The 20,443-nt window shown below is 43.0% G+C and overlaps 2 protein-coding genes across 2 annotated transcripts in view; one reads left to right on the top strand and one right to left on the bottom strand.

The window, feature by feature from the left end:
• Positions 1-11,324, bottom strand: part of ANKMY1 (ankyrin repeat and MYND domain containing 1) — a 75,394-nt gene extending 64,070 nt beyond the window's left edge. The window contains exons 1-4 of the mRNA XM_068280721.1: positions 11,210-11,324; positions 7,585-7,976; positions 3,987-4,133; positions 934-1,409 (exon numbers count right to left, since the gene is read on the bottom strand). Coding sequence (XP_068136822.1) covers positions 934-1,409; positions 3,987-4,133; positions 7,585-7,956 — 995 coding nt within the window. The 5' untranslated portion in view covers positions 7,957-7,976; positions 11,210-11,324. The remainder of the gene's footprint in view (positions 1-933; positions 1,410-3,986; positions 4,134-7,584; positions 7,977-11,209) is intronic.
• A 66-nt stretch (positions 11,325-11,390) lies between these two features.
• DUSP28 (dual specificity phosphatase 28) lies at positions 11,391-19,660 on the top strand. Its single transcript, XM_068233298.1, has 3 exons — positions 11,391-11,417; positions 17,259-17,630; positions 19,428-19,660. Exons 1-3 carry the CDS (start codon positions 11,391-11,393, stop codon positions 19,515-19,517), a joined length of 489 nt encoding a protein of 162 aa, XP_068089399.1. The 3' UTR covers positions 19,518-19,660.
• Positions 19,661-20,443: the final 783 nt, after the last annotated feature.

The following is a 20,443-nucleotide window of genomic DNA, read 5'->3' as shown; positions in this document are numbered from 1 at the left end:
GAGAAGAGTACAAGGCCAAGTCATTAACCTGGAGGAACACTGAGAGCAAAATAGTGAAGGGGGCTAACTTACCACTGAAAGAGAGTAGAGATGGTGTAAGGGAGAGTTTGTTTAGTATAGAGAACACAACTCCGTGTTTGAAGACTTAGGGGAAGATTCCAGTGGAGAGGTAGACCTTAGAAAATGAACTCAGTGCAAGACCCAAGTTGGAATGGAAGACTGGCCACAGACTAAGTCACATAAATAGGTAGTGGAGGGATATAATGTTATAAGAAATTGTATCACCCTCAACAAAAAAGCTTTGGAGGGTTAAGGAGCCCACTAATGATACAATCTTGATTGTACAATCTTACCAAATCGATGAAGTAGAAGGGTAAACTGAGTGAATATACAGCACTATGCATGGATACTTTAGTGGTAGATTGTATCATTATTGAGCACCTTTACAAATGATTGGGGTTTTTGATGAAGAGGTAGTATGATGTGATCATATATCAGGTATGATAATGTTGATTTTTTTCCCCCTTCAAATTAGATGTCTATGTCATGGACATATAAAATAGTAGCAGAGAATGTGCTGAATTAAGAAGGAAGGCAATGAGACAAAATAAGTGGAATGGGTTGGATATTTAGAAAAATACAGATCTGATAAAGTATAGTACTTTCTCCTGGCAATAGTATGGGGCAGTGTTGAAGTAAAAATATGCTATTGCTTAGATGCAGGGATTTGTGGGTAACGGTGTTAACGCCGCACACAATTCTTCACAGTGGTCTTTAGCTAAGCAATCATCCCCACAGTGTAGCAAAGGAAGAGTGCTGTGACAATAGAAGTGCAACCAAACTAAAACCTTTTTTTCAGAAATCTTTATATTCATGCATACTGATCGGCTGTTCTTTTTCGGCTGTTCTTTTACGTATACATTCTCTACATACCTGTGTCTATTAACATGCCCATAAATCTTTCCCATCACACTGCTGGGCTGGACATCATCAGATGCAGCATCACAGGACTTTTCCTGCTGCTCATAGTCCCTGTAGAAGTGTTGGTCAAACTCTAGATGCTGAGTAGGAGTGATGGGGAGGTGGTCAGTGTCTGAGGAATAACAGTAGATCTTATCAGGAAGAGTGAAAGTGTCCTCCTGCAGCAGGATCTTGTATCTGAACAGAAAGGGGTCCTCAGCTTTCCTCTCCTCTTCCTCTGTAAAGCAATGATGGCTGTCGCTGCCACACCCTTTCTCATGCACCTTCATGCATTGGCTAAACTCCGGGAAAGAAAACATGGAAACAGAGCCGGGTAACACAGTACACAGTCTGAACAAGTGATGCCCCATCCAGATGCCAACATCCTGGCACCCATCACTGTAGCTCTCAAAACCAGGTCCAAAGCGTACGTCTGACTTGTAGAGGCCCTATCACCAAAGAAAGAGAAGAGTGACACACAGTTTGTAAATAGTTTGTGTGTTTTATTTACACAAATAATATACACAGTTCTAACAACCGTTTATCTTGTAATAAAAAATAGCAAAGCTTGATGTGATTATTATCTTCAGACCAGCCAGCAATGCCTGCACAGACCCAAAAGCTAAGTGGAGCAGCTTGTAATGTACTATGGAGATGGAAGGGAGAAAGAGCAGACTACCCAGTGAGGGAATTTAAAGGAGCTAATATGGTTGAGGCTACCCAGCGAGAAAGTTCATAGGGAATCCCAATCACAACAACATCTACAACTTGAAGCGTTCTAACTGGCCGATTGGTGTGGGCGTATTATTACTACAACCTATGACATTAGCAGAATTTCCCTATGGACTTTCTTGTGAGCTCACCTCTACCATGCTAGCTCCAATATAAAACAGTAACTGGCTGGAAAAAAAACCAATATGACTGACTGCAATGACTCAAAGCTGTCTTAGCTGCAGAGGGTAAGGGACTCCTGTTGTAGTAGAGGAATTGGGCTGTCACTGATATAATCACAATCAGTTTCAACTACAGAGGTTCAAAGGTCTCTACAAGACTAAATAGTGCACATTGGGATGTGGTGCTACAATGGATCTTCCCTTCTCTGGTGATAAGGCTGAACCCAAAGTAACTTCACTGACTTAGTTAGCAGCTCAAAAAGGGCTACACTGAACTCCTGTGAGTCATAATAGTCACATTAGAATCCACCTATGACTCAACTGCTATGTTCCCCCTTGCCCCACCTATATCTGCTTAGCCTTATTGCTTGTACAGAGGCAAGGTAATGACAACACCAGGTGCCAGGAGAGGAATGGACAGTATAGGAACACCATGTCAGGGCTGGGTGGAGGTGTGACTTGGGTGGAAGAGGGTGTGGCTTACATTTCTCATACTGAACAATACTAATAATTCAAGTGAATGACAATCTTCAAACAACTGAGTGAGCAGAGACAATAAACAGTGAAGAATCTGTTTCTCTCATATACCGTCTGTTTTTTACTCTTCCAACAAATGCGTGCTTCTTGAAGGGAACGTGAAGTGTGAAGGATATGGAGGCTGATGTATTTAGTTGCGTTTAAACAAAACCAGTTGCCGGGCATACTGCTGTTCTCTCTGGCTACAATACTTCTGAACTACACACCTGAAACAAGCATGCAACTTATCCAGTCTTGACTTCAGTCAGAACACTTGATCTGAATGCTTGTTCGGGGTCTATGGTTTGAAGTATTAGAGGCAGAGAATCAGCCGAACATGCAGGCAACTGGTATTGTTTAAAAAGAAACAAATATGGCAGCCTCCATCTCCCTCTTACTTCTCTCTGCGTGGGTCTCATTTACAAAGGGCCAGAGATCCTTGGAGATCTCAAGTGGTTCCGAAAACTTTTCATGGAAGTATTTGTTTTTGGGCGGAAAAAAATATTCAACCCTCACCTGGGTCATACTGTACGAGACCAAGGAAAGGCTGCTAAAAGGTAGGGAATAAGCATGTGCAGAGCTACAACCATGTGCCGGCCTCTGCAGACAGAACCTTTTTTTATAACACTCCAGGATATCCTGGGTTAAGTTACAAAAATGTTCTTGCTACTAAGCGCCCAACTGCAATTCAATTGTACAGCCAATAATTTACTAACCTTTCAGCCCAGAGTTGCCTTTATAAATCAAGCTCACTGTCTGTTCAGAGTAACAATTCTCCCAGTCTCATGGCTGTCCTCATACATCCTGGCCGCAGCAGGCTGATGACATTATTTAAGCAGCCCAGAATAGCATCCAGCAGCTAGGCTGGAAGCAGAAACATAAGAATAATTCTGCTTTTCTGAAACGTGCCATACACACACACAGCCTGGCGAATAACAAGTGGATGAGTATCTTCACATTATTACAATGGCATAATATGAATACAACCCCTTTCAATATTATGGCTTTGTTGGACATCCTAAGACTGAACTCATGTTCTGATTTAGCTGATAGTGCTGTTTTCATATTAAAATTTATAAGAACACAATGGGGAAAAGAGGCGCCCAGGAATATTAGAAACTAGGCTAAAAACACTAAAAACGAAAAAAGTAGGTGGTGGCTTACCTTTATAACGACAGTCACATATGTCAATAACATTCATTAAGCACAGGCAATGAGTTTTGTGAGTCTGAGCCCACTTCCTCAGGTCAAATACAGTGCCAAAGGTTAAAGCAGCTGGAATAATTAACATACCGTATGTTGCTGTCATTATTGAGGAAAACCACCTACCCCTTTTTTGTTTTTAGTGTTTTAACCTCTTCTACCCATTGTGTCTATACGACACCCCCCAACTGTCCCAGTTTGGAGGGTTACTAACTGGCCCCACATGGTTCATACCATTGAGTAAGCCAGTGAGTGCTTTTTTCCTTGTAGAGAGCGACCGTATTCTGTCCAGGTTGGACACCCCAAGTGGAGTCGGGTTACACATCTCCACCTGCCTCAAGCGGTTTCGGCTCCTGTTGTCTCACGACAAGGCATCAAGACACCCAACACTGTTAAGTTTATAATAAGAAGTACCTGGAACTTTCTCCCATCAGTGAAGGTCATCGTCCCATAGCCTTCTTTCCTGCTGAGGTAAAAGGAGCCGAAGAATCTGGAGTCATCAGGCCAGGAGTAAACTCCCTTGCCATGGTGGTGATCTTTGTAAAATTCACCAACATAACTCTGAAACACAAAAAAAAATCTATAGATATTCGGTATACTGCACTAACAAAAGAAATCCAAGCTGTGGCAAGCAGCTTTCTCAATTTTTACTCATATCTTAACAAGAATAAATTCACACAAAAACTTGAATCAGTATTTCAGTATTTTGTGGACACTTGTGTCTTTAGCCTGTACATACAATTTTGATGTTGATTTTTTTCAGCACCAGATTTCCATTGGGACATAACCCAATAACTCCCACAAATTGTCATGAACCCCATTGTAGGCAAACGTTAACCCCACTCCTTGCTCTTTTACTTCTTCACTTCTGCAAGGCCTAAGGCCTCTTGCACACAGCGTCGCACCATGGTAAGCTTCCCTGCCACAAGGGCCATGGAGGTCTATGCAGACTTGCACAGTTCACAAGATGCAACGTGGTGGGCCAGAAGTATCAAAATTGCTGCAATCCCAACGCAAAGTCTGCAGCGCATTACCGCATGATCTGAGCCTACCGCGCGGATTATGCAGCAATGCAAGTCAATGGGCGACGCAGCAAGTGTGCACAACAGAAACACGGTGTGATGTGGCGTGCAAGTGCAGACCAAAAGGAATCCCAGTGACGCACTTCCTGCCCACAGGAAATAAGTCACTAGGCAGAGGGAGGCCATATGCATGTGACTCTGTCGCCACTCAGTGGCACAGGGTCATATGAAACCTCATATGTGTGGTGCGAGCACTGCATTGCATTGCACAAATTGAGTGTAATACCAGCCTCAAAGTATCCTTACACCTTCCTTAACTGATAAATACAATTTAACCCTCGCATAATAAACCTTTTCCTAAACTTAAAGGGGTATTCCAGGTTCAGGAAAAATCTCTCATACACATCCTTGTCGCTCATTGTGAAACTTTTAAATAATGGTGCTTGCAGATACTTTATATTAGCTTGAATATCCTTCAACAGTCTATGCTCACTACACTATGGGGTGATTTGTTAAATGATGGTGAAATCGCTGTGCACAAACAACGCACAGCAATTTTACCAGTGTTTACACAACCAACAAAAAGTGTGTTGCACAAATAGCATGGCTTCCGTTATGCTTATCAGTTGCTGGTTACTTTTATAACAGGCGCTACACAAATAGAAGCAACGTTCACATTGATCAATTGAGAGTTGCACTGTGTACATTACATTAGTTGCGTAGACACCAGTAAAATTAGTGTGTGCTCTCTGCGCATGGCACATTTACTATCATTTAGAGCAGCCTTTCTCAACCTTTATACCCTGGAGGAACCCTTAATATAACTTTTGGATCTCAAGGAACCCCTGCAAACAATTTTTTGGTCTCGAGGAACCCCTGCATTTATTTTGCAGGAAGTATGGTCTTTCACAGTGCAACGTTAAAGTCACACGTTAGAAAATGTTTTAACGTGGACTAACGCACAGAAGTATTAAAGGGACTCCAAGCTCAAAATAAAAATGAAATTGCTACTCACCTTGGACTTTCTGCAGCCCAGTGTAGGTCGGGAGGTCCCACGATGGCGTCCTGGCTCTTCTCCTAGGCCCTCGCTCAGAAATGGCTGCCCGGCGGTTCCCGGCGACACTGGGCCCGAGTGTCAGGCTCCTTCTTCCTCAAACGTCATGCTGTCGTCATCACGCCAGCCGCCTCGTGTCATCACGGTGGCCAGCATGACAGTACGGCGCATGCGCGATTAAACCGCGCGTGCGCCCTAAGGCCTAGGAGAAGAGCCAGGATGCCGTCGTGGGACCTCCCGACCTACACTGGGCTGCAGAAAGCCCAAAGGTGAGTAACAATTTCATTTTTATTTTGAGCTCGGAGTCCCTTAAGGCCTCTTGCACACTGCAAGTGATTCCGATTCAGATTCCGCTTTTTAATCAGTTTTTACATCCGATTCAGATTCCGATGTGCAGTTTGCTCCCTGCACACTGCAAATCTGAATCTGAATCGGATGTAAAAACTGATTAAAAAGCGGAATCTGAATCTGAATTGCTTGCAGTGTGCAAGAGGCCTAAGTCTGTGCAACATTCACAGTGCACATGTTGCGTTGTGTGTAACGTGTAGCAATATTTAGAAAGTGCTGCATGCTGTGCGTTTAGAAATAAATCTGCTGTGTTGTGTGTGTTGTACATGCTCTGTAATGTTTTTTGTTTTTTTTAAATGTAACGCATGCGTCGTTTTCGTTCCATCACTGTGCGACAAAAGTATGTACTAGAATCATTTTTATTCACCAGGCACGACAGGGTCATGCTCGGAATTGGGTTTGGCACAAGCATAAATATAAACAAGGCATAAATACAAGCAAACAAAAAAAGCAAACATAAAGCAAACACAAAAACAAGCAAAAAAGGTGGGGGGGCGGCAAGGTGCAGTTCAGAAAACAGTGGTGGAGGGGATGGAATGACCTACAGGGAGTTCAGGAGGGTGACAGCTAAGGGAAAGAAAGAGTTCCTGTGCCTTGAGGTTTTGGTGGCGATGGACCGAAACCTACGGCCTAACGGAAATCCGCAGAAGAACCGCTGGCCCAGGTGGGAGGGGTCGCCGGCAATCCTCAGTACTCTTGTGCGTAGCCGGGAGTTGTGGAGGTGGACAAGCGAAGGGAGAGGTCTGCCGATGATTCTCTCTGCTGATCTAATGACCCTCTGAAGTTTGTATCTGTCTCTGGTGGAGGAGCCAGCGTACCAGACTAGGATGGAGGAGCAGAGGACGGACTCGATGGTGGTGGTGTAAAAACATGTCAGTAGCTCCCGAGCCATGCCGAACTTAACATCCAAGCTATAGTCTTTCAATGCATTGCATTAGGGGCACGTTATGCGGCCTTAATGTCGCATCAAACGCAACGTACCACTGTGAAAGAGGCCCAAAAGTATGCATGGCTGTTTATTTCATTACCTCCTATTACACTGCCACTCATTATACTGTCTCCTGAGCCCCCAAATTAGTGCTTCTTGTTACAGTACCACCTATTATAGTGTGCTTTATTATACTTCCCCCACCATGGGGAAAATACCAAGGAATCCCTGCAGAGTACTCAAAGAACCCTGGGGTTCCAGGAAACCCTGGCTGAGAAAGCCTGATTTAGAGAATCAACTCTTTTTTAGATGCAAGGCTAATGGGAGGGGTTGACACTGCCTCTTGTATAAATTACTTGCAAGGCAATTTACTACACTTCCAGCATTGACTGTTAGCTAGAAATACCATGATGACGATGCTGATTGCCGATGTCAATTTTTATTTCTGCTGGCCAGCTCATGATAAACGAGGCGGTGTTTTACATTAACTATCTATTGTCTTTTTCTCTACTGAAAGCATAAAGAACCTGTTAAAGACATGATTTTCTTTATAAGGAAGTCTGCAATGGCAGCCAATATATGTCCCGCTGTTCCCTTCAATTGAACCAGTACATGGCTGAAGCCTATGAGTGGGGCTGGCAGCGCACATCACACACTTACCTCTCCATTGGCCCATTTGAACTCCCCTACGCCCAGCTTTAAATTCATACTACAATTTCCTCTGTAACTGGAGCCATCCGCCCATTGCTGAAGCGTCAGATCCTCCTGTGTGCCCCAGTGCAGTGGCGGCTCTTCCAAGCCTGTCTGTGGCTCCGAGTTCACCTCCTCTTCCCTTCCTTTCAGTTCTGAGAGTATTTCTTCTGAGACCTCCTCACTGGTCTCCTGGCTGCATTCAGGAGAAATACAAAGCCTGCAAATCTCCACTCTTCCTTCAGTGTCTTCTAGCATCTGCTTATTTTCTGCTTCTGGTCCTTTAAGTCCAGCATCTGGATTGGTCTCATTCTCAGAGAGCGGCCCATCAGTGTCTGACATGTCTCCTCCTCTTTACAGACCTGTGGTTGACATCATTTAGGGGAAAAATATACAAAATTAAAGAGGAACTCACTCTAAAATATAGATTCTATAGAATGGGGATTTGTTATGAATAATGCAACCAACGCAACGTGAATACGCTCAATTTTTTATTGCATTGTTTTTAGTGCTACAAAGATGACTTTAATTTCCTGGTGACACTCAGAATATTAAAAGTACAGTATGTCACAAAAGTGAGCACACCTCTCACTTTGATACAATGTAAAGTAGTGAGTGTACAGCTTGTATAACAGTGTAAATTTGCAACACACAACCATTAATGCCTAAACGGCTGTCAACAAAACTGAGTACAGCGCTAAGTGAAAACTTGCAGCAATGTCTGTTCTCTCCCACGGGGGAGCTGCTGCAAGTTCATGATGTAGGGCAGTACAAGTTGTTCCCTTGGCCAGACAGGTGAGTGAGCTCTGCTGCCGTTTATCTGCAGGAGCCACTTGCCATAGATGCAGTTGTGCCCCCACCAAGCCCCTTTCCACCACTAAATTTAATATCCAGTCCGATCTGTAATTTCATTTGATCGTAGCTCCCAACTGTCCCTCTTTTGGAGGGACAGTCCCTCTTTGGGAACCATGTCCCTCTTTAAAGCGCTTTGAGTCAGGACAGGAGAAAGGCGCTATATAAATACTGCCATTATTATTATTATTTCTCCCTCATTTGTCCCTCTTTCAGGACCGATGTTCAGATCTGTGTAAATATATGTATTTTTCTACAGACAACTGTATTTAAAATTACTCTAAACTTTATTCCCATCCTTTAAATTGATATACCGTAATTCTTATTTTCTAATGTTAATATGAAGGAAAATAAACCAGGATAGAAAGGAACAGTCCGTTTTGACTTCTAAAACAACATATTTTTTGTATGAAATCTATATTGTAAGCAAGACTAGGGATCAGGGCTGTGGAGTCGGAGTCGTGGAGTCGGAGTCGTGCAATTTTGGGTGCCTGGAGTCGGGAAAAAATGCTCCGACTCCTAATGAATTTGTAACTGTAATTAAAATAGAAAATATGATAAAATGTTCTATTTCTCAGATAATAGTCATTAAAAATAATGTATATATACAGTATATATACAGTAATAGCTGTGCTTAGTCCACAAAAATGAAATAAACCAATCAAAATTAGTTACTTGTGCTGCTTCAAAAAAAGCAGTCCCCGTATTTTTAAGGACAGATATACATATCTGATTGTGACTGTATATATGATGTGTACACAGGAATCTCTTATATATACTAAATAACATCTATGCTGTAAGAATAAAGCCTGATGTGTAGCTGTGTCACTAATAGAGATGGTCAACGAGATGGAAATAATTCTGCATTGATGCTGATTTATGCAAATGTATGCACTCCCTTTGCTGATGAAATCAAATAATTTGATATGTTATTAAAATTTTGGTTTGGTGACTACAAATTAAAGGGTAACTGAGACGGATGAAAAGTAAAGTTGTATACATACCTGGGGCTTCCTCCAGCCCCCTTCAGGCTAATCAGTCCCTCACTGTCCTCCACCACCCGGATCTTCTGCTATGAGTCCTGGTAATTCAGCCAGTCAGCGCTGTCCGGCCGCATGCCGCTCCCACGGCCAGGAACATTCTGCACCTGCGCAATAGTGCTGCACAGGTGTAGTATGCTCCTGGCGGCGGAGTGTGTGCATGCGCACTACACCAGACTGGCTCAAGTACCTGGACTCATAGCAGAAGATCCAGGTGGTGGAGGAGGACAACGAGGGACTGATTATCCTGAAGGCGGCTGGAGGAAGCCCCAGGTATGTATAAAACTTTAATTTCATCTGTCTCAGGTTTACTTTGTTACACAGTAGTACTATACTATACATATGCACTCCCCACAGAGCTGCAGGGAATCCACTGAGAATGCTGTGCACATTGAACACAGAGGTATTGTCTGTTTACAATCTCCTCATTCCCCTGCAGAGTACCTGCACATCATGTATACATGTACCCACACTTACATTGCCTAGGGCCTGATAGATGTTCTTTGTTCCGGTTTGTACCTTTTACAAGTACTCTTACCAAGGACTAGTTTTAGTCTAAAGGGAATAAATATAGTAGTCTACATATCCTTCTCACTTCAGTTGTCTTGTAAAATTCCTAAGCGTTGGCAGTTAAGAGACGAATTTCATGTTACATACTTTTAATCAACAAAATTGTAATATGCAAATTAGAGGAGTCGGAGGAATCCTAAACTGAGGAGTCGGAGTCGGTGGATTTTTGGACCGACTCCACAGCCCTGCTAGGGATGTGCCAGAGGGTGTGGGTTAGGTGTACCTCTTTCTTATCTCAATAAAGTTGGGAGGTACGATTCGATTTTGAGACACACACACGCAGAGCCGGGACAAGGTCCTTCAGCACCCAAGGCTGAGACAGCAAAGTGCGCCCCTCCATCCCTCCCACCCCAGCTGTCACACACAGATTGCTATTAGATAAATAGGTGCCCCAGAGCCCCCAACACCTTAATCTCTAGTTATCTGGCTTGCAGTCACTGCCATGTATCCCCTTTTCTTATTTCTTTCTGCTTCAAACACAATTGGGAATGACAGCTGAATGAGTTGTGCGCCCCCTCCTACACTGCGCCCTGAGGCTGGAGCCGCTCCAGCCTATGCCCCGGCCCTGCACACACGCACGCACACATATACACACACACACACCCTTCACCTGAAAATTACATAACTTTGGACAGCCTGGACCTACATCACACTCATTCAAAGTCTCTGCGAAATCATCGTGTAATGCTGGCAGTCAGGTTTAGATAACTTACCCAAGTGTACTTCTAGTGCACACTGCTATTTTTTTATGCATACCTCCCAACTTTTTGAGATGAGAAAGAGGGACACTTAAGCCATGTCACTGCCACACCCCATGTCACACATACCATAACGATTTCATAAGAAAAATGTTTTTTTTTATTCAGACCACCCTGATCCTTTCTATCCTGGTTCATTTTTAAATAAACGCCATAGCTATCAAGCATGGCCGCGAGACACACAGCAGTCCATAAGTATGGACATAATAAATAATCCCACAACAACACAGCAGTCAGGGAGGTGGATAATCATGAACTTTCCACTCCCCCCTCCGGAGCTGCACGCGGGAGCACACGTCACACAGCAGCTTCCCCAGACACCGAGCGCTGCACAGCATGGTTGGAGGACATTCTGAGTCTCGGCACTCCGGTTACCTCATTAGAAGCTTCCCTCTTTCTAGGAAACCTCAGTCAGTTGTACTAGAGGTTTCCATAGATATTATCCATCGGATAGTTCACAGACTGGTCACATGACCAAGTGTCGGACGCGTCGCCATGGAAACGGGAACGCGGTAATGACGTTTCTTGTACGTGGCATCCATCTTTCATTAGGGCAATGAATGTCAGTATGCTCGATGAGCAGGTATAGCGCTTTCAGTACAGTACATTTGACTGTATAACTCCTCCTACAACTACTTTGCCATATAAAAAAGTGAAGGCTTTTATGCCTATCATAAGCAAATAGCAGTAACTAATGTGGGGCTGTTCATGATTAGGAATGAGTTAACTTTACGCCAATTCACAATCATATTAGCCTTTTTTTTCTCTCACAGGCTACTAACTGATGCAAGGCCATAGAAACTGTTGCTAAAATGGAGGGAGCACAGTATAGGATTTAATGGCTATAATTTTCAGAGTTCTGCCATTGTGAGTTGGACAAGTGTAGCCACATGCCTGCCAACTTTTTGAGATAAGAAAAAGAACACTTAGGCCCCATTCACACTTGAAAGCGCAAAACGTTTTGCGGGAGTGATTTTTCCACGACTTCACGCGGAAAAATCACTGGACACTGCAGTGATTTATCCGTGATCGCGTTTAGCGCTTCTACAGCACTGAAACGCGATCGCCGGGAAATCGCCTGAAAATGGTGCTGTCTACGAGTTTGCATTTGGCGATTTGCGTTAATCGCCGGCAATTAATGCAAATTGCCCAAGTAATAACGGGCCCATAGGGTTATATAGCACTAGCAATTTAAAAAGCGCCAGCGCTTGAGCGTTTTGCTGAAATCGACGACAAAACGCTCTAGTGTGAATGGGGCCCATTTACACTTAATCACTTGGTGTGCGTTAGTACGCATTGGTGAGCGTTTTTTCCATAGCAGTGCATTGTGAAAAAGATTTCAGTTAAAACGCGTTAAGTGTGAAAGGAAAACATGGGACTTACTTTGAAAATCAGTTTTCTTTCAGTTATAACTGAGAGCAACTGATTAAGTGTAAAATGGGCCTTAGGCCCCTTCCACACATTAAACAGTCTGTTATGGTGAAATTCTTCCACAATCACACTGCAAAGGTCCCAAAAGGTCACACGCACCACAAGTTACTGATACAGTGAGGCAATTTAAGTATGCCGTAGTTTACACGCACAACAATGCACATTACTCTTTTGTCGTCAGAACGGGACCCGCCGAACCACGTCCAATGCAATAGCCCCATAGGACTATCACTACTTATGCGATGACATGTAGCGTTTTTGAGCAGCGCAACAGACTGCAAAAAAGTGTTAAAGGGCCCTTAAAGGATAGCTGAATAAAAACTATTTTTTTAATAGGTATAGGTAGGTATACAGTGGAGGAAATAATTATTTGACCCCTCACTGATTTTGTAAGTTTGTCCAATGACAAAGAAATGAAAAGTCTCAGAACAGTATCATTTCAATGGTAGGTTTATTTTAACAGTGGCAGATAGCACATCAAAAGGAAAATCGAAAAAATAACCTTAAATAAAAGATAGCAACTGATTTGCATTTCATTGAGTGAAATAAGTTTTTGAACCCCTACCAGCCATTAAGAGTTCTGGCTCCCACAGAGTGGTTAGACACTTCTACTCAATTAGTCACCCTCATTAAGGACACCTGTCTTAACTAGTAGTCACCTGTATATTCTGTCCACAGAATCAATCAATCAAGCAGACTCCAAACTCTCCAACATGGGAAAGGCCAAAGAGCTGTCCAAGGATGTCAGAGACAAAATTGTAGACCTGCACAAGGCTGGAATGGGCTACAAAACCATTAGCAAGAAGCTGGGAGAGAAGGTGACAACTGTTGGTGCGATTGTTCGAAAATGGAAGGAGCACAAAATGACCATCAATCGACCTCGCTCTGGGGCTCCACGCAAGATCTCACCTCGTGGGGTGTCAATGGTTCTGAGAAAGGTGAAAAAGCATCCTAGAACTACACGGGAGGAGTTAGTGAATGACCTCAAATTAGCAGGGACCACGGTCACCAAGAAAACCATTGGAAACACATTACACCGCAATGGATTAAAATCCTGCAGGGCTCGCAAGGTCTCCCTGCTCAAGAAGGCACATGTGCAGGCCCGTCTGAAGTTTGCCAATGAACACCTGAATGATTCTGTGAGTGACTGGGAGAAGGTGCTGTGGTCTGATGAGACCAAAATAGAGCTCTTTGGCATTAACTCAACTCGCTGTGTTTGGAGGAAGAAAAATGCTGCCTATGACCCCCAAAACACAGTCCCCACCGTCAAGCATGGGGGTGGAAACATTTTGCTTTGGGGGTGTTTTTCTGCTAAGGGCACAGGACAACTTCATCGCATTAACGGGAAAATGTACGGAGCCATGTATCGTGAAATCCTGAACGACAACCTCCTTCCCTCTGCCAGGAAACTGAAAATGGGTCGTGGATGGGTGTTCCAGCACGACAATGACCCAAAACATACAGCAAAGGCAACAAAGGAGTGGCTCAAGAAGAAGCACATTAAGGTCATGGAGTGGCCTAGTCAGTCTCCGGACCTTAATCCAATAGAAAACCTATGGAGGGAGCTCAAGCTCAGAGTTGCACAGAGACAGCCTCGAAACCTTAGGGATTTAGAGATGATCTGCAAAGAGGAGTGGAACAACATTCCTCCTAAAATGTGTGCAAACTTGGTCATCAATTACAAGAAACGTTTGACCTCTGTGCTTGCAAACAAGGGGTTTTCCACTAAGTATTAAGTCTTTTATTGTTAGAGGGTTCAAAAACTTATTTCACTCAATGAAATGCAAATCAGTTGCTATCTTTTATTTAAGGTTATTTTTTCGATTTTCCTTTTGATGTGCTATCTGCCACTGTTAAAATAAACCTACCATTGAAATGATACTGTTCTGAGACTTGTCATTTCTTTGTCATTGGACAAACTTACAAAATCAGTGAGGGGTCAAATAATTATTTCCTCCACTGTATTAAGGTACACTTTACCACTAGTACTAGGGGGATTTTTTTCTTCATAAAACTCGCTCTCTCTTTGCCTTAAAGAGTTTCTGCAATAAAAAAAAAGTGCCCTGGGGGGTACTTACCTCGGGAGGGGGAAGCCTTTGGATCCTAATGAGGCTTTTCCTGTCCTATCCACCCTCCGTGAAACGGCGTGGACAGCCCCCGAACAGAACACATTTAAATTTTTACCTTCTGCACTGCAGCACAGGATTTCCGATGGGCTCCAGTGGAAATAGCCGAGCCTGATTGGGTCCACTGTACTGTGCAGTAGCGCTGACCGTAACTATTTACACTGGAGCCCATCAGAGAGCCGCTACTGCGCCTGCGCAGAAGCACAGAAGGTAAATATTGCAGGCGCTACTGTGCCTCAGCCGACACGCTTGTCAGCAGATATATGATATATTTAACTGACATTTTTTATTATAACAACCAACGATTTATACAGGAAAATCATGACTATTACCAAGGTTGCCCAAACTTTTGCATCCCACTGTATATTTGTATGTATACACCACTCCAGACTTGCTTGCTTGTGAACACACTGAAAAAGACACACTGATAATGTCCTTGTGAGCACATTCAGAGAAGTGAGGACAATAAACACGCATTGCTGTAAACTTAACCCCTCCCCCCGCAGGAAAATGGTACAGACCTGCATATCATTTTCTGTATCTGTACTTGCAGTAATGTGTGCTCTACCATAAGGCATTTTAAGAAAAAGAAAAAAGTTGTTTTTATTGATGGTTGATGGTTGTTCTTTTAATACAAGGCAAAATATGCAGAGGTCCTGCAGGCTACCGAAATGAGGAGTGTCAGCTGTGGGAGCACCAGAGTCCTTCAGTGTAAACCCCCAACTCTGTCCAGTCGATGCAAAGGGATGATGACTTAACCACCAGTTAGGAAACGATTCATTTTTATTATGTAAAGATCATGATGCGGACCAGCATGATGTTTCGAGCGGAAGCCCTTTCTTCTCAAGTGCCCAAAATGTCAGGCAAAAAATGGGGTTTACAGAAAAAGACTTAACAATCAGTTTGATTAAATTCTAGGTAACTAACTGTAATTGAAAGCTAAGGAGCAAATATTGTGTGGCTATTGGATAAGTTATGTTAAAGAATCTGAATGATGTGACTGAGCGTTCTCAGTACTGATTGGCCAGAACCACTGCCAAATCAGACCTTGCAATTCCCACTTGCACTTGCCTCCCCATTATATATAGTAAATGTTTGGTGATACATTTGAATTCTAGGGATGCTGAGAATTCTGGGCGCCTCCATAGGTGCCCATGTGTAAAAGCTGTGATTAATGTCTACAGTAAGGGCCCTTTTCCACCTGCAGTCGCTAGCGTTCACGCTGAACGCTAGCGATTGCTGAATCGCAAAACCGGCGATTCCCCGATGTTTTGCGGCCGCGATTTTGCTATGCTATGCACTGCATAGCAAAATCGCGGCAAATATCGCTCCGCCGCGCGTTCGCGTTCGGGTAAAAAACGAATCGCGGTAGTGGAAATGACCTACCGCGATTCCTATGTTAAAAAGCAAACCGTAGTGATTGTAAAATCGCTAGCGGTTTGCGACTTTGCGATTCAGCCAGCGCAAACGCGCTAGTGGAAAAGGGCCCTAAGAAATGTGGGAACTGGAAGCGCCCAGGAAAAAATAGCATCTCCAACTAACTGGCATAAAAAAATAGCAGTCACAAATAGTCACTGTATAAATAGTGGGTGCCCAAACAATTTATAAAAATAATGGCTACAATTCAGGGAGCAGTAGTGCACCATAGTTTGGCTACACGGTACTCAAACTTTGGGACTGGCTAGGCTTGGCAGCTTAGGGGGTTTAGTGTTAGGATCCCTGTATAACAATAATTACAGCGTGACTACATGTGCGTTACAAAATTCATTTTATTGTGCGATTTGTATATATTAGCTAAAATTGGGGTCAGTCATTATCCCATACATAAAAACATAGTGGTCAGAGCGCTCATAGACCATAGTAAACCTCAACAACCCAACTGGATTATTGAGTGGTCTGGTTCACCCAGCAAATGCCTATGCAAAACCAGACCCTCTACTCACAGTAGGTAGTTGTGTGGACCCACCACCGGAACACACCCAAGAGGCCTCAATTTATGCTAGCCGGCACAATCAGATGGCAGCACTGTAGAGTCCATATCTCCCTAAATGATTGCCTATACATTATACCAGTCCATGCAGGGGTTTAGTGTTGGGAGTAGGTGGGGGGTGGCAAGTGTTAGGAGTAGGTAAGGGTTGGTAGTATTAGGCATACATAGGGGAGTGTTAGTGTGAAAATTAGAGTACAAAGGGTTTACAGAATATTGGTTTAATTACTGATTTTCTACTACCTGTATAGTAGAATATCAGTATAATTACTCACGTTCAGGGATAGTAGAATATTAGTAAAATTATGAATATTCTACTATCCGTATTACCGTTGCCCATTTTTCTGTGTGCTTTTTTGCATGTACGTGCCATGTAAAGACAACAGAACGGATTGGCTATACTTGTGCTTATTAAAAAAAAAAAAAAAACTTTTTTTTTTCAATTTCTACCACTATTTAGTGTCAGAAGGAGGCTTCCAATGGGCCAGAACAGATTTTCATGTCCATGCATTTTCCTTATGCCAATTCCAGCACACTATGGCACCTCTGGTAAGCTAGATCACACTATCAAACTTCTTTGATAGATTCTGCATAATATAAAAATAACAAATAATTGCCAGGGAGACAGACTCGTTTCTTATGGCATTGTTGCATGGGACAGGGATGCAAACTATGCCTGTGGAGTGTTTAGACAAGTAACCAGCAGAACTTCCCTCACAGCAGTGACAGCTTGTCAGAGGCCCAGATCTTAAAATAACCACAGAAGATCTGGTCAGTACAGAGCCTGTATCTGTGCTACTGGAACTCAGGAGGAATAGCTGTGCTGGGGGTCAGCAATGGATACACCTATCTCCAGAAATGATTGCACCATTCTATCTAGAATAGGGTCCCTGTGAAGTTAGTGGACATGCTGGAGCTGTTTCAAGTGACAGACTCCTTACTGATCAGCAATGCTAGATCTGCTTGCAAGACAGAGCTTCTCAAAGCAGAGGGAGTGACTTGTTGCATCAATGTTTCCAAAAGTCAGCCGTTCCCAGACTACCATCTCCACACCGTCCGGATACCAGTGTTTGATCACCCGCAGCAGAATCTAGCAGAACACTTTGACCAGTGTGCAGACCTCATTGAAAGCACTGTCCATGCTGGAGGGAAGTGTCTGGTGTACTGCAAGCATGGACGCAGTCGCTCGGCCACCATTGTTATTGCCTACCTCATGAAATGTAAAGGCATGACTCTGGAGGAAGCCTTCCAGGTACAACTGTTGTATGAATGTAGTTGGCAGTATCATCAGAATTACCTAAACTGCAGCATAGTAAAGCAACCACAAGATGTCACTGAGTATGCAAAGTGCTGCAATGATCTTTATGGTATTGTGATTAACTGTATTCACTCTGTGTTCCTCTCTGATCTAAGTAAGCTGCATTATCTGATGGTGGCGAATGATACATCTCTGCACATTTTGTTTAGTAAAGAGTTCTAACTTGTTATGCTGGGTGCTTGTCTGCGTGTACAGAGTACAGACCACTCTGCTCCATCAAATGTTTCCATCTTTGTTATGTTAGTTCATCATTTGAAGCTTGTTTGGTGATTGTAGTTCAGAATGCCAGTGTATACTAGCAGGGCCGGCCCTAGACTTTTTGCCGCCTGAGGCAAACTTAGAAAAAAATCGCCGCCCCCCCCCCCCTCAAGCCGTGGGTGGCGGGCCGCGGAACTGGGGGGGGGGGGGTAGCGTGCAGTAAGGGGGTATTGGGCAAAGCGGCGGGGAGGGGGGTCGGACCCCCCCCCCTCACCTGGGTCCCCCATCTGCACTCCCTCTCCAGCTGTAAAAAGTTAAGCAGCCGCTACTAGTAAGAGGCAGCGGGTAAGGATGACTCACCTCTTCCGCGTTCCTCCTCCTAGTGGTTCTTATATTTCTGTAATTTACCATATGAACATGCACCAACTTTAGCGATATCTCAAACTACGCTTTAACTATGTATCAATTTGTTGTTGTACCACTGAATGTCATGACTGATATGTCTTGAACTTCTCATGTATACATGTTCCCCCGATATTTGTTTTGTACTATGTACAGCACTACTGAAGATGTTGGCGCTATATAAATAAAAAATAATTATAGTAACAATACAACTAAGCCAGGGTTTTTCATGTAGGATTTGTGGCTGTGACCAGCTCTGTAAACATAGCAGATAAAATTTTCCCTCACCAAAAAAATATTAGAATCAATCTGATGATATACCATATCCATGGAATGACAGCTCCTAGCAATGCTGTACTCTGCGTTGAGGGGACTTGTGACGTTTACACAGATGACATTACTGTGAGTCAAATGCAAGTAGGATAATTATATGTGCAATAAAAAGTAGGTACGTTTTTATTGTAAGTTGTTTTTATTGTAAGCTGTAATTTCACTTTAAGGGAAGATGGGATGCTTCTATGTTTCATTTTGTTATACGAATAACTTTTTTTTTTTTGGGGGGGGGGGGGGGGGCAGAGGGGAAGTTAATTATTTTGCTGCCCTATTCAAATGTTAACTTTAATCTGAGGACTTTGTCGTTCTGAGTCATGCACACCTGCAATAAGAATCAGCCATGAGAATCAAACAGTTTAGTCAGAGAGTCAATGGCTCTGAAGATAGGCAGGTGACATTTTTAAAATGGTATCTGGAAAGGCGAAGTTAGGTGTCATCATTGGACCTAAACACAGAAGAAACATTTAATCTCAAAAGGAAGAACCTCTTTGGGAGTTACAGTGTAATGTCCAGTGTATACAAACTGTGTGTTTTAACATCTTGTTAAATTACAGGAACTAAGTCCGATGAAGGCTTATTAGCCGAAAGCTTACTTTTTATTTACCGCTAAAGTAGCCAAAACATGGTATCATCCTGATTCAAAACTTTTTATCATTACACTACATACAGCCAATTCTCACAAAAAGGCCCATGACAAATCTGCTTGAGTAGCATTGGATACAGTAACAGCACTAATTATAGAAAGGTGTGATTGCTGATTGAATTTAACCAGTATAATGTATGTTCTCTCTTTTGCAGCTGGTTAAAGCGGTAAGACCATCTATAGAACCTAACGCTGGCTTCTGGTCCCAGTTGGAATCGTATGAAAAATCCCTTCAGAGGAAGTAGTGAATGTTGCAGGTGTAAGCGGCACCTAATAGCATGAGATAAAATGTCTCCTGACTGATTCCTCATGAGCACAGTGATTTCACTGCTAGCTAATGAGACACCTGTAATGTCACATGACTACAGCAATCAAAACTCTGACGTTAGGCTGTGTCCCTGAGTATCATTTCCAGCAATGGAAGATGTGAAGGATGAGAGAGCTTCCAGGCAGGACAGATGTTCATGGCGACATATGAGCTGTGGATTCTGTACAGGAAACTCTACAGATCTGTGTTTAGCAACAATATTTTGGGAAATCTGAGGGACTTTTTTTTTTTACTATTTTGCCCCTCTTTATTTTTGATATACTATTACTGTACTGAAAATAACATCATGAATATTTTTTTTTTATTATTTATTTATACATTATTTAGTTATGTTTGCCCTTTGTAAAATCTCTCCTTACCGAATTTACATTCTGAAACATATCACAGGTAGGGACAGCTTTAGTCCTGTCAGGTGCATCACTGCGGAATGTTGGTATACTTAGTGTTCCATATTCAGTAAAAATAATACCTGATCTCCCTGAATGCCACGGGGGAGGGGTAAATCGGCAGAGCTAAGCATCACTAGGAGTATGTTGAGGTGTCCTAACAATATATAGCTATATATAGATATAGGAAGTGTTTCTGGTGCTGAAACCATTATAATCAACGTAAAAGTGAGTATCCTGGATATTTTACTGCATTCTACTATTTGTCACAACAGTGCCCCTTTAAACAGACCTGCTGCACAGTACACTATACTTAACAGTTCCTGTTTTGCCCCCAGCACCATAATAATATTTCTGCACCTTCTAATAGCCCTTGATAATAGTACAGCACTGCGTAATATGTTAGCACAAATATTAATGATAATAATACAAGTTCCTCTCGAGACTGAACTAAACA

Source organism: Hyperolius riggenbachi, chromosome 4 (assembly GCF_040937935.1).
Source record: "Hyperolius riggenbachi isolate aHypRig1 chromosome 4, aHypRig1.pri, whole genome shotgun sequence".
NCBI classification, from domain to species: Eukaryota; Metazoa; Chordata; class Amphibia; order Anura; family Hyperoliidae; genus Hyperolius; species Hyperolius riggenbachi.
This window is presented reverse-complemented; position numbering and strand designations above follow the sequence as displayed.

Excerpts from the sequence above, each read along its gene's own strand:
- DUSP28 (XM_068233298.1), top strand. The coding sequence starts at position 11,391 with ATGAATGTCAGTATGCTCGATGAGCAG. Across the intron at positions 11,418-17,258 it reads TCAGTATGCTCGATGAGCAG|AATAGGGTCCCTGTGAAGTT; the intron begins GTATAGCGCTTT and ends CATTCTATCTAG. Across the intron at positions 17,631-19,427 it reads CTCTGGAGGAAGCCTTCCAG|CTGGTTAAAGCGGTAAGACC; the intron begins GTACAACTGTTG and ends TCTCTTTTGCAG.